Source organism: Colossoma macropomum, unplaced genomic scaffold, assembly GCF_904425465.1.
Source record: "Colossoma macropomum unplaced genomic scaffold, Colossoma_macropomum, whole genome shotgun sequence".
Taxonomy (NCBI): Eukaryota; Metazoa; Chordata; class Actinopteri; order Characiformes; family Serrasalmidae; genus Colossoma; species Colossoma macropomum.
The window spans coordinates 25,037,998-25,052,808 of record NW_023494801.1 but is presented as its reverse complement, the minus strand read 5'-3'; the positions used below and the strand labels follow the sequence as shown (position 1 = coordinate 25,052,808).

At 40.6% G+C, this 14,811-nt stretch overlaps 1 protein-coding gene across 1 annotated transcript in view; it reads right to left on the bottom strand.

The window, feature by feature from the left end:
• The window catches only part of smg1 (SMG1 nonsense mediated mRNA decay associated PI3K related kinase), a 65,256-nt gene that overhangs the window by 43,052 nt on the left and 7,393 nt on the right, over positions 1 to 14,811 (bottom strand). Inside the window, 10 exon segments of the mRNA XM_036590567.1 lie at positions 22 to 123; positions 3,318 to 3,539; positions 4,279 to 4,452; positions 5,585 to 5,682; positions 5,775 to 5,847; positions 5,944 to 6,069; positions 8,213 to 8,426; positions 8,652 to 8,710; positions 9,851 to 9,987; positions 12,939 to 13,091. Of these exon segments, the coding sequence (XP_036446460.1) occupies positions 22 to 123; positions 3,318 to 3,539; positions 4,279 to 4,452; positions 5,585 to 5,682; positions 5,775 to 5,847; positions 5,944 to 6,069; positions 8,213 to 8,426; positions 8,652 to 8,710; positions 9,851 to 9,987; positions 12,939 to 13,091 (1,358 nt within the window).

Genomic DNA, 14,811 nt, shown 5'->3' with positions numbered 1-14,811 from the left:
TGTTGATGATTCATGCTGTACCTCTCGCTCTCGGTGGAAACGCAGCTCCAAAAGCTGGGAGTTTGGGGCCAACAGCTTTTCCACAAATGAAGCAGGTAGCTTGGTGTTTATCTGGTCGACAATCTGCAACCACAAAGAAAGTTAGTATACAAAAGGGATTCAAAAAAAGGGATATATATTCATTTCATAGCACTAAAATATTTCTCCTCTCCCCTTTCTTCTAGCAAAAGCTGTACAACTGACCAACAATACAAAGTCTACATACAATAAGGCAGCAATGTTTAGTTGACAAAAAGTCAATAACAAATGTTTACAAAGTGCATTCAAGTACAGTACAGGAAGTGTAGGGGGCAAAGTGGCTTCTACTGTTTCTCTGCACCATAAAAGTACAAAACACTTGCAGCACAACTCTGAATAACAGCAGCAGCAAAGGGACAGAAAATGTGTTCAGTCAACTCATCTAACAGTAGGCGATTGGTTAAACAATTACCAAAACAATCACAAGTATTGCAAGATCAGACACTTACTGTCCATAATGAAGCACTGTGGCTGAAGTCAATAATACAGGGTGATTCAAAAAGATTTATCCGTTTTCAAAGCGCCATATTTTTAAAATCATGAGGCGCCTAGGAACCAATCACATACCAATTGAAAGAGGGGGTCATAGAGCTTCTGACTGTCAACGGTAGATGGCACCCTTCAGCCTGAGAGGAGATGAGACCCCTGAGCAGAAAGCGTTTTGCGTTCTCTACTTCAATAAGGGTGAATTCGTCATAACTGTGCAGCGTGACTGTCATCGGCAGTGAACCTCCAACAGCTCAGAGCGTTCACCGTTGGTTCCACAACACTGGATGATCCCCGAAATCGCACTGAAAGAGCCGTGAGTGCAGCGACACCCGACATGCTCAATCGAGTATGCGATGAATTTGACTATGGCGTTGATGTCTGTACAGCTGGAGGAGGTTCATACTGAGCTCTTGTAAAATTACATAAACTTTAGACTCATTTAAACCATTTACAGTTTACTGCATTGTTCTGTAACGATTTACAAGCAAAATAAAAAAATTTGAAATCGGATCAATCTTTTTGAAATCATGCTGTAAGATAAGATTCTAATAAGCTGCTCAAGTGGCATGACTGTCTAAATGTTGAGCCTTGTTCCTGGTAATGGTACAGACATCCATGACAAGGAGATCATAACTGTCCCCAAAGTGAGCTTTTTTTTTTTACCTAATGTTACCAAACGAGTTGTGAGCGTCCACCTCCAAATGTTCTGAGCTCCAATGACGTGGTGTTAGCAGCATTCTGAAAAGATACGGTGGTGCTTCACGTATGTCTGAGGAAGCATGTGTTCACGCCTTCACCCATTGCTCCACTGAGACACTGCTAGCGAGTCTTATTAATACAGATTTCAGCTGATGTGTGAGCTTGTACGTGTACGTCAAGTATCTAATAAGCTGTTCCTGAGAGACACAACTACACAACTTATTTACACATAAGGTTACGTTAATATGCTCCTACTAGCCTTTTAATTATCAGTAGGGCTGAACAATTTTGCAGTTAGATATTTTGCCAATTTTTCTAAACAATATTGCAATTATGAATTAAACTGCAACTGTTTATAACAGGTAAAAATTGAGGTTTGGGCCTTTTTTGGCTAAGAAGACCAGCGTATATTTTTTCTGGCTTGTGACTTGAACTGTTAACATAGTGCGCCAGCCTGCCAGTTATTTGTGGTTGTGATGTCACAGCAGTTTTTAAGCTCCATGTTATTTGGTAAAATTTCCCTACTTGAAACTTGCATCGTATCAATGTTGTTGATAATAAACTAAGACTGCAATAAAAACTGCAGGTCTTGTGATTTGAAAATTGCACTCAAATTCAAATTGCGATTGATATAAAAATGCTTAATCTTTCAGCCCTAATTATCAATGTCTAGGGATAGAAATTTTGGCAAATTCTTTCTCTGATCACTCACCATCATTAGTCTGCAATTAAATCATTAACAGACAAAGCTAATTTAACCACTTATTCTCCAGGGTATATTTTGGTTTTTCCCATCTCAATGTACATGCCCAAATCGTAAAGCAAATTATTCAGTAACTGCATGAAATAAATGTACATTTTTATTTTATTTTTTTTTAAAGCTCCCCTGAAATTAACAGAAAATGTTTTATGATCACACATTGATATATGCTCACAATTTACTGCTGAAAGCCAAAAATCTTAGACACTCTTTGTATTATTTTATAAAAATAATTTTTACAGAGCAGATCACTGAAGAGACGCCATCTGTTTATAGTTTATAGCCCAGATTTGTGAAAAAAATGGGTCGAAGTTCAGCTTCTTTTATTATAAGGGTTTAAATTACATTACCCACCTATTTGACTGGAAAGAAGACAGTTACAGCTCTCATACGACCCCCACCTTTTGAATGTAGCTTATGAAATATGAAAGTTATGAAGAATATGACGAAGTGCATTTTGGAACCACCGGTGGTCTCAAGCAGTTAAAGAGGTTAATGGACCCAACCTATCAAAGCATCAATTACACAACAGAAACGTCCAGATGTAAAAGGCGACCAGTTAAGCCACAGTCTAAAACACTGTAAAATCCTTGATATATACACACACTTGTCAAGTCCAGCGCTCTTTACTGTCATTCCTCAGTATAACAATGTCGATCTTCAGGCATGACGTTTCTCAAGCACACATCAACTTCTGTATTAATACACAGATGTTAAATTGTGTTCCTTGAATGGAGGGAACTTAGAACTGAAAGCTGGGGCCAAAATCGAGGCCTGAAACCAAACCTTTGGAATATGTAACCACTGGCTGCTCAAAGTTAAATAAGTTATAACGTCATACTCACCGCTCGTTACTAGCTCAAGATCAAACAAAGATAAGTGACTTGCCTGGGGCCAGTTTTGGCTCAGTGTGCCTCAGTTTAACCCAGTAGTTTTGTATCACACTTTCCCTCTGAGAGGATGTTTGCTTTCGATTTAGCACATCCTTGTAGTTCTGCCATCATCCTCTCTAAAAAGTGCTCCCGAAGACCTATTTTTAGCTCTGCGCTTCATATTTTAGTCGGCTCATCTAGTCTAATTCAAGACGTGCCTCAACCTGAATAATAAACCCGCCTATTTAAACAGGAACGGTTGTTTATTAGAAGTAAAATAAAGATTAGGTTTAACATCTAAACTGATAACATTAGACTAACAAGTGTTTATTTGTTGGTTAGCAGTTGATCACAACTGTGAGTGATGATGTCATACTTGGGTGAAGTGCTCTGGAAGGCTGGTCAGAGTTGAGTCTTACCAGCGTGAGCAGGTTGAGGACGCCCATGCTGTACTCTGGGCCACAGGACTGGCAGCTATCCAGCTGGTCCAGGCCATAGGAGATGACCGCCCCCGTCAGCTGGCTGTTTGAGTCCATGCTTGTCAGCAGAACGCACACGCACTCGTTCCCTGCAGTCAGCACGTCCTCCGAGAAGAACACCTGCTTGGCTGTGGTGACGCAAGCCAACACACGGTTCAAAACCTGTTGCAGAGGAAGCACATGGCAAACTGGCTTAAAACGATTATTAAAAACAGCACAAAACACAAATAATTAATAAGAGCAAGAATACAAGATACTGACTGGCCAGTAAAAGAAGGAACAGTATGTCGATTTGCCAGCAGAAACTCACTGTAATGCTATTATCATTGTCTATGCACTTTTTCCCAGTATAATACTGCGGCACTGGCACAATCTAATTGCATACAGACGCTATTTTTATCCCATATCCTTATTTACATGCAGCACGTGGGATAAGCCAATATTTATCAAGGCTGCACTATGCATAGACTGTGTTGAACACAGCACAAAAGAAAAAAAATGTACATGTTAATGTGTCGAATAGTCCTAAAAGTCTAATATTAATTTAATTATATGATTCATTATAAACGTGAAACATACCTTACATTCACCAAATTAAATGTTCAATAATTTATACTGAAAACAAATGACATACAAGATTTGACACTATTGATACGATAAATACAACTGCATGAACACAAGTAGCAGCAGTCCTTCTCAGACGTGTGATGAATGTGGGTGTATTGTGGTCACCACTGAAACCTACAGCAACACATTTACACGCAACTTGAGAAACACATTTCTTTTAAGGTGGTTACCACAAAGCTACTGACAAGTGATTAACACCAATCGTATCATATACATAAAATTCAAACTCCAGGAGTATTTCATCTAATCCGTCTGAACTGCCCAGAACACTCACATCAGTGACGTAGGCCTCTGTGATGGGGGGTCCCCGGATGGGGTTGAACCTTTCTCCGATGCTGCGAACCACAGTGCTGAAGACTCGCAGCAGGGCCGCCAGCTTAGGCAGAGACACGGTGGGCGGAGGAATGTCCTCGTCCACTGCTTCACCCGACACTACGTGACTCAAATCCTACAAAAAGGAGTGAAAATACAGTCTGTGTGAAAAAGGAAACTTAAAACTAAAGGTGGACAATATGACGAACATTTTTCATTAATAATTCAACATTAAAAAAAAAACAAGAACAAAAAAAAAAAACAGTTTAAGAAGTTACTATATGCTGATTACTGTTATAGGTTCTCTATCTGTCTCTATTAGACCAAATCATAATGCCTGTTAACATAACAGTTGGCAATACTTCCAGGTGGATAACTCAAATTTACAACAAATTCAAGCATAACAGATAAAACACTGGCAAAAACAGTAAATCATGCCGTGTTCGAGACTGTCAAATGTATCCAAGCATGTAATGGATTTAACTGACTAACTTGATCCTCTCTGTTTGCCAACACTTGCAGCAACAATTTAGCGAATCCTTTGCTCTTCCAGAAGAAAATGCCAAGCACTATTACACGACCAATAAGCTATTAGCATTTATTCTATCAGCCACAGAAAGTGTGTTTTTGCTGATATTTCACCCTAGATAGAGGAAAAAGAAGCTTTGTTTGATTCTGCACATCATCCAGTGTAAATGTTTGTAGCATAGTGTAGCGCATCATGTCGTATCGGCCAATGACGCAAGCTAAATAGCAAGCAACGTAGCAAAATCAGCCAAATTAGATGCTTTATTGTTCCATAAAGAGACCAGAAAGATCAATAAATCATTAATGGTGGCTAAAACAGTTCCAGCTGACTCACAAGCAGGTGGAAAATGAATTAGAACTAGAATCGTACGTTCCATTGGTTCCTGTTTGGGTCAGTTGTTGTTTTTGAACGTGCAGTGGGAAAAGCAGTACAAAGCAAATGCTTCTTTATTAAACCCTGCTGTGAACTATACGGCTGGTAATATGTTGGTATTATAATGATAAAAATACCACATAAAATTCAGATCAGTTTAAACTTTTTTTTTCCCTATATCTTGGCTAAATTTGTCTCAGTATATCATTGCCTGTGTTACCCAGCTTTTTGCTGCTGTGATGCACATGCTAATTTGTCCCGATGGTCTAAAGAGTTAAGATGTACGCACATTTTCAGTTTCTATAAGTGATATTATAAAAGTGCATTATGACATGACCACACAAAACCTGACATCGCCCACCCTTACCTCAGCATATGCTTCCATGTCTTCCAGAAACTGGCCCAACAAAGTTGTAGAAAAGGCCAAATCTGCCACCCAAAACTGCTCCAGACTCTGTAACCACCCTGTAAACACATGCAAATTATTTTATTCTGTCACTTCTCCACCAAAAAAAAAAAAAGAAAGCACAACCTTTACTTCTTTCCATTACACTTACCAGACACCTGTAGAGTGAGAGACTGTTTCTGCGTATGATCTATATGCCAACCCACTAGGATATCCACTGTGTCCTGAAAAAGGAGGAATATTAGGAGTTGGGACTTTGTCTTCACTGAGAAAGTGGACACACAAAAAGACAGAGGATGTTCAAGGATGTCCTTGCTTACTCTAAAGTTGGTACTGAAGATGTGTGGGTAGCAACGAGCCACCAGCAGAATGCACTTCACGCTCTGACAGAGCAGCTCTGGGGTGTCCAAGTTCTCCAGAATAGACTGAAGGCTGCTCATCACCAACTGCACAGAAACAGTTACAAGCCACTGTAATGAGTATTGTGCGTTCAACTGAATAAAACATGCAAAACAGGGTAATCAAGTAATAAGTCAATTTGTCTCCAAACGTATCAGACAGAAAAGGTTCATTTGACTGCTACTGAGAGTTCAACTATGGCTGCAATGATTAAAGGACAAAGTTGTCAGTAATGTTGTTATGGAAAAACACAAAGCTTTATATATTCATCTGATGCCAGCAGAAATCTGACACACTGCATCACGCTGCAGGAAGTAGAGGAGGCGAAAAATATTCTAGTGTTTCCCTATATTAGAAGGTACTGGTTGTTGCACAGACAGAAAGAGGGACTAGTGGATTTACATTAGATCAGGTGTTCTCAACTTCTTCCACCCCAAGGCCCACCTGTTTATAATTATAAAGCATAGCGGCCCACAGAAAAAAGTTAAAATGTTAAAAGATGTCAAAAAAAGGGGGGAAAAGAAAAAGGTAGATGGTGATGTCTCTTTAGTTTTGAGGGTTTTGTGGTTTATTTGAAACAAACCTCACTCCACTCAGTGGGCTTTTGGATGAGCGTTGCCACAATCAACAATAATAATAAACTTTACTTGATATCTGCTGTTTTGTCATTAGTTTATCAATTTGAGTTTCTCTCATGTCGCTCATCCAGAAATCAAACAGATCTCTTCGCTATTATTTTATGGCTCATCTGTTTTTATCAGCTGCAGCTGCAGCTTCAGGAACGTGAGCACTAAGTCAGATGGTAAATCAGACAGATTATGCTGACTGTACAGCGCTGAGCTGCTGATAGAAGGGAAGGAAAGCCAGCTCTATTGATGAATTCCCTCGTTTCATCACAAAATGTGGTCCCACCAGCAGTGAACTGAACAGGGTTCGGTTGGAAGTGGAGCGAGACCCTGCGGGTTTTGCAGGACCGGTTCAGCTGGTCGATGCAGACCCGAATAAGGGTGGAGTGTTCTCACACATCAAAACTGAGCTAACTTAAGAAAAAGGTTTGATAGGTCCGCATCAAGCAAGGCAAGAGAAAGCGCCCTGAAAAACCTCTCCATCTCTGGCCAACTCTGCACTGCGCGCCGCGGCAGCATTGCCTCAAACCGATGACGTCTAATTAGCCTGTGACTGCGGTGTTTTTATAATTATGTCTCTACCAGCCCACTATGAACTACTGCCTCTCCCTGAGTTCAGGCCCGTGGACCACTAGAAGGTGCTTCACAGCACACTGGTGGTCCGCAGCCCACAGGTTGAGAAACCCTGCATTAGATTAATTGAATAATGGCCAACAGATCCTTTATCCTTTAATCCTTTATAGAAGTGATTGGTGAGTCTCCGTGATAGACACACCATTAAGGGCGGAACAAATAAAACAATGCAAATACTGTGTTAGGAGTAGGATCTAATATTAGGCAGCGACACACTTCCCAGAGGCTGTTCTGAAACCTCCTCTCGCATGCAGACTGAGTGCTACAGAGCCAATTACACTCAGCTACAAAGCACGCACGTGCACAGCTCAAACAACACCCCCGCCTTATCTATTAACTTGTTACAATACTTTGAACAAAGATTTTCACTCCAGTGTTGCGCATAAAATGTGTGAATCAGGAAAAGGCTACTGTCACAACATACCAGCAACACCATAAGAAGATTTTTAATGAATTTACTACATATTAATTTCATTCTCTCAGACTGATGGTGAACAAAGATACATATGTATATAAAATAAATAAATAAATGTACTAATTTGTTTATTTTTGTAGGCCTATACAAAAAAATCTGCCTGGAATATGCTGTTTTCGTAAAGCTTTACAGGGCACAAAAATGTGCTGCTGGTGTTTTATTACTTTTATCTTGCGCTGTTTTATTTATTTTAAGCTCTTGCAATGTTTTATTTGATGTTTGCTTAAAGTGATTATTTAGACTTCTTATTTAAATCAGCGTCTGCATCCACACACCCAGAGTAACGTTATTTTAATCAGAATATATCGCTTCTCATATCATCTTGCAATATGAAAAAGTTTTAGCAATTTCTTGTCCCTACTGCAACTCCAAGCCCTACCATTATTAAACTTTCACTCTGTGAAAAACTACCTCACCTCAGAGCTTAATATCCCAACCACAGTGTTGAGTGTATACCTGCATTACAGGCGAGAAAGCCTTTTTCTCCCCTGCCGTCTCCAGAGCCTTGTACACTGCCACCAGATAGAGCAGCTTCACCTCGTCCTTGGTGCAAGCACTGAACTTAACAAACATCCACTTGAAGATCCTCTCTGCCTCATAACTGAGGGCAGCACAGAGCAGGCCCAGGCAGCAGGCAGCTTCCTGTCTCAGCTCCTGAAGGAGCTTACTGCTGTAATGACAGATACAAACCCTAAGCTGGCTATACACAAAAATAAGCAGCTACACCCACCAGCAGGTTAGTTTTCATATGCTCAACTAACAGTATGTGGTCATAACTAAAACAGAAAACAGCTGAGAGACAGATGGCCTTCAAAACAATGGTAAGCTAAAAATACCCATTAGATGAAGAGAAAACGATTTATACTGTTAAAAATAAACGGATTCGTGTTCCTACCTCTCATTCAAAATGTCATTCAGGGTACTCAAAATGTTATCCAACTGTTTCACAAGGACCTGTGACAAAATAGAATAGAAAGACAGTTTTAATACGGCCAACTCTTCTTTTAAAGGGGAATTTCACCAATGTTTCAAAATTTCTGCATAATTAAATGGTTAAGATGTAAATAGCCACAGTGGTTGACATTAAATGTGCATTCTACAACAATCAAAATAGTTCACTTTGGTGACGATGACATCTCAAATTCCTCATAAAAAGCTATTACACAAGTTGATAATGAATATCGCTGCTGCCGGAACAAAACCTCATATCTCCAAAATAATAACTTTACAGGAGAAGGGAAAAACCTGGGACCAACTTTTTTCCCCAAGTAATCTGGGCTGTTTCTTTTGGACCATTAGTCATGAAATTTACAAACAATACAAAGGACAACAGGCATTTTCAAATTATGTCAAAAACTGAAAAATGACAAAAATGGAAATAAGAGGTTTTGTTCCGACAACAGCGATATGCTGCATGAGACACTGTTTTATGATAGTTTTGAGAAGGTTTTGGCTTAAAAATGGAGTTTTCAATACAAGCATGGTAAATTAGTACATGCAGGGTGTTGTCAGGTACAACAGTAAAACATTATAAACATAATGGTAAATCTTAATACATATCAACATTACATCTAAACACTCAGAAGACGTGTGGGTTCACTGGTGGTTCTAGACAGTAAATAAAATGGTGATATCTGGGTTATAGACGCTGCAACCCCTAGTTCTCATCACCACCACTGTAAAGAAATCAAGAGTCAGTTTCTCTACAATTATTTCACACCAAACCACGCCTAAATTGCAATAATTGAATTAAACAGAATTTGGGGGATAAAAAAAAGAAAAAAAAAAATGTGGAATTTTCCTTGCACAACCCTAGCAAAGCCTGCACAGAGACAAAAAACCTAAACTCACACAAGAACGGCAACTGCAATGTACCAAAAATTCATCAATAAGACTAATTCAGTAGAGCAGGCATGTCAAACTGGGGACCTTCTGGGCCACACTCAGAGCTCAGTTTATGAAGGCCTTGCTAATTAGCTGATGAGCTGAATCAGGTATGTTTAATGAGGCAGTGTGCTGAAGTCTGCAGTGTTGCGGCCTGCGAGGATTGGAGCCTGACAGTAGAGGTCTTCTAAACAGGGTGTCATAACTTACCACCTTGTTTTCAGAGTGCACAATCAGTTCCCTCATTTGTTTCATGGTGGCCAACCTGCGGTCCCGGTCGTCCTCCCGCGAGACCCTCCGCAGAAGATTCGCAAGCCGAGACTCATCAGAATGAGTCTGCGGTCGGTCTGTGAGGGAATGAGAAAAAAGGACTAGTGTTAAAGCAACAAAGCCACCAGAGCATTCACTTCACATTATGTCTGACTCCCTTCACCCGTGATATAGGCGCTGTTGAGCCTCGAGTGGGTTATGTGCCTGCAGGTCAGACAAAAAAGCAGCTTATGGACAGCCTGTTTTCATGTCAGTCAAATGCTTCTTTCCAATTAAAGCTGTGGCGATATCTCGCCAGCAGTCAGAAGTCGGGCTGTCGAAACCCTGTTCCTAACTGTTCCTATTAGAGCTCTAATATGAGGCAATGAAGTCGGGTACAATCGCGTGGTTTGGTCCAAACACTTTTCCTACTGCTCTGGATTGCTAGCTAGTTGCTATCTACTGGATTTATTATAGAAAATAAATAACAGCACGCTGGCTAATGCAATATCATCTGTCTGCTGAGCCGCAGAGCCTCAGTTTCACGCCAGCAGTTTCACTCCAGCAGGTTCAAGCCAGTGGCATTTGGCGCACACGCCAACACTTTTGCTCTTTTTCTTAGCGGGTTTTAGGCGTCATTTCAGGTGAATTTCCAATGCATGTGTGATAAATCCCTTCAATGATAAATCCTTTAAGTGTTCCTTTTTTATTGTAATGTGTTTTGGCTTTTTTAATGGGTTGCTATCACAATGTAAACAGATCCTGGTTTTGTTACTAATGGCTGATTCCAGATGCATTTGATGGTTTCCTAATGAGATCTAAAGGTGTTCTACAGGAATTATCGCTCTCTATTGGAAACCATGCAGCCAATTCCCAAAGAGCAAAATCATTAGGTTTTAACCCTAACGGCTTCTAATGGTCCTTTTTCAGCAGAGTAGAGATTCACAGGGTAAACATAACCAACTACAGCTTAGGTGGCCTGGGTAAACTAATGGGTTACGCACACCCCAAATACACCCATATACTCGGACATACGTATTATGGTGTTTTCACATATAGTTTTCAAATGAACCAAACCGAGTTCTGTTAAAGTGAACCTGAAAGGAAACCAACTGCAAATGACCTCAGTTCTTTTTGTGTTCACAATGAGGGAACTATAAAGAGGACTCAGGTTTTTGTTCTGGTCCTTTCCAGCACTGATAAGGTCTCAGACCACTTCTTGTTTAGACCACAACTCCATCAGAACCGGAGACCCCTTTCAGAGCGCTCACGGTGTGCGCAGTGCTCACAAAGTGGACAGCCTTCTCTGATAAATCTGATCTTTCAGGTGGTGAGAGGAACTACCTGACCCGCCTGCTACTCTCCTATTGGCCGCACTGAAACGACTGGCCAAAGTGCATCGCGCAAAATTGGGGGGGAAAAAAAAAAAGACCCTGCATGTCTGCTGCGGCGGGTTCCGTTTTTCGTCGTGCTCATCATGAAGCTCCTGCCGGGGAAAACCCGTGTCTGCACTGAAACAGTGTATTAGAAAGAGCAGCTGTGAATTTTCACTCATTCAGCATTCAGTGTGAAAGCAGGTAAAACTTGCACGTTGCACGCCCAGCATGAGCCTTTAACACGGTAAATATTACACGGCCTCTCTCATTTTATCACTTTAACGTGTCAGGGTCTTGTCGCAGATCACAGACAGGCTTTATCCTGAGTAGAACCTTATAAATGACCCTTGCTGGTCTGTTTTTACCTGCTGAAGTGCTGAACACTGCGGCTGTAGACTGAGCCTCGAGATCTTCACCATAAAGTAAAGCAAAAGCAGACTGGGGCCGTTTTGTTTTCACAATGCATCAATCAATCGAACCACAAAACAAACTACAAACAAACCGAACTGAGACCGTCTCAAGGGGTGGTCTCAGTTCGGGATGTTTTTGGGTCAGTTTAGAGGGGTCCGAGTTCGTTTGGCATGTTCACATATGCAAAAGAAACCATGACTCAGCGGTCTGAGTCCACTTCAGACGCTGAAATTGTCCAAATGTGAAAACGGCCCTAATATTCTACGGAACAAAATGGGCAACATCGATCGTATATTCGCAACAACATCCCTTCCTGAACGGTAATATGCACAGTGACATATACAACCAGCACAAACAGTCGTTGTTCACATCAGAGACGTTATAAATGAGGAGACCGGCCACTGGCTGAAATACGAATGTGAAGCTCGTAATGCTCAACTTTCCTATAAGGACTTTGTTTACATGGCACAATCACGCTGTCCTCCTGCACATGCGTTACGCTGGCTTGAAACCGCTGGAGTGAAACTGTGGGTGTAAATCTGCGGCTCTGCAGTCACACCTTTCTCGGCTAATGAACGGTCCGTCTGGAGCAGAAAGAAACTCGTTAAAACTGCACCAGGTGATAAGACTAACACAGCTTTCTGGCACATGCTTGAGTATAAAGTGTTTTACAAGCAGTGTAATAAACTTGAGTGTACAGAATCTAAACCATGGCTGCTGACAAGAGTTGGTCAAAAAGCTGTTTTAAGTTTTTAAGACTGTGTAATTAAAGATGCTGCTCTGCTCTCCTGCACCAATTACCAATAATAAATAAATAAATAATAATAATAATAATAATAATAATAATACTGATAAAATCTAACAATAAATAATCATAAGAAAAATATTTCATCATTAAAGTGAAACCCACATCTTGAGGCTTCCATATTCTTATAGAATATTCAGAAACTTGAGATTTCTGAAAAAAGCTCATGTTATACAGTACCAGACGTAATTCTAATGAACTGCTTCGTATCTCTCACCCACTGCGGGACCTTCCCCATCACCTGACAGACACCAAGCTACAAAGTTTAGAAGGTAAAGACCCTTTATAAACAGGAAAGACGTACCATCTGAGCTCCAGAAACAGCTGTAAGCTACGTCTCGTGTTTAAATGAGCTTTTGGCTTCCCAGAGCTGATGCTCCATGTCTTTGCCAGTGAACTCTCTCTGTATCTTAAAAGAAAATATTTGAATGAGACTGTGGTGTAACTGTGAACCTACCCTGTGATTTCCTCATGTCCTTTGTAGCTAAAGCACGGTTTCCATGCTGAAAACTGGGTAAATCAGTGGTCACATCATTGATTCTCAACTCTTGCCCCAACGACTTCCAACCAAAAGTATTTTCACCGAGGCCTCCATCAGTGTCATAAACACCTGCAATAAAACAGGCAGAGATTAAAACTTGCTCCGAGGTTTCTTACATGGTAACACGCTTGAATGCCTTGCAAAAAAAAAAAACAAGGTGCTTTCCAAACACACACAGAAAGAGCGTGCAGTTTATTTTCAGTTTCATTTCCTACCAGGAACATATGAAGGACGCACATATAAAGCCTCTGCCAAGTAATCATAACACGCCAGCACTTATTACAGAAACACAAATTACAGGTGATTCTGGGTCAGGATCTCCACCCAAGTCAGATCTCATTTTTGCTCTATATCAGTTCCCAGCACACCTCGATCAATCAAGAATACCTGGTACAGCTGCACTGGTAGCTGAGATAAAGTAAAAAATGTGAACTGCCTGGGCTCCAAGGACTAGGTTGGGAAACAGCGCAATAATTAGACCTTCTGGAGGCAAATTACATTAGCGATCACTCGAGAACAAGGCATGGGCGTGGCTGTTCAAATTCTCAGATAGTGAAACTTATCTTGGTATTCGCATAGGGATTAAGCAGCCCGGAATTCTTTAAAAATAACATCTCTGGTGTATTATTAACAAGTTTTACACACATGCTGATAAAGCAACTTACTACACCTAAACAGAGCTTCATATAGGAACACATCAAAAAGATGTGTGTATCATTGTTGTTGGAACAAGACCTTGTACCTCCAAACTTATACCTTTACAGAGGAAAGAAAAAACAACTTGTTGAAGTTCATGTAACAAGATTGTCGGTCTGTTCATAACGAAATTATAAAACAGAGCAAAGAGTAACTGAAATTTTTAAATAAAGCAAAAAAGTAAAACGTGGGGAAAAAAGGACATTTTTGCAACAGGAACTGAACTGTATGCTGTAGGGGACATTGTTTGGAGTCAACAGCTTGTTCAATGGTAGTTTAGTTAGGTTGTGTAATTATTTAAGCATCTGAAGCGTAATGTTGGCTTCATTATGAATAAAAAACATAAAACACATAAGATTAATTACTGCATGCTGCTAGGTCAGCTAGTACTGTGTTAAAGCTCATACAACTAAAACACAAAGATTAATAACTAAATCAACTGAGCCATCAAGTACAGACCACCTAGCAGCAGGCAGCAATTAATCCTATGTTTGTGATTCATAATTAAGCCACCATTACGTTTCAAACGGCAATATAAATCACACAAAATAATTACACAACCTAACTACCATTCTAACTACAGTCTGCTCTGTGATGGACTGGTGATCTGTCCAGGGTGTATCCTGCCTTTTGCCCAATGACTGCTGGGACAGGCTCCTGCGCGACCCCGAGTGCCGTAGATCATCACAGCCGTGACTTTATTTGCGATAACGCGCTCCTCGAGTGTTCTACTGCTTTTATACAACAGTTAAATAAATAAAGTAATAAATTAATAAACTGGGCTGTGAACGCGGCGTTTAATATGTTTTAATGTTCGCGGTTCCTTCACCAAATTATAGTTCCTTAACGAGCAGCTCGTTGCTGCGTCAGAGTGATGAACTCCACTCACTCGCTGCACAGCCGGCAGTTCGTTCTCCAGCTGCTTACACTAAATTCCCAAACTGTCATCACCACTGAGCAGCTTTTCAGTCGGCAGCTGTGACAGAGGAACAGCTAAACAACCTGGAATCAGCCAGAAATGAACCGAATACCATTCGCCAAACGTGTAGTCTGATCTTCAGGGTCTGACCAAATCGTACTGAGCCATAAAATT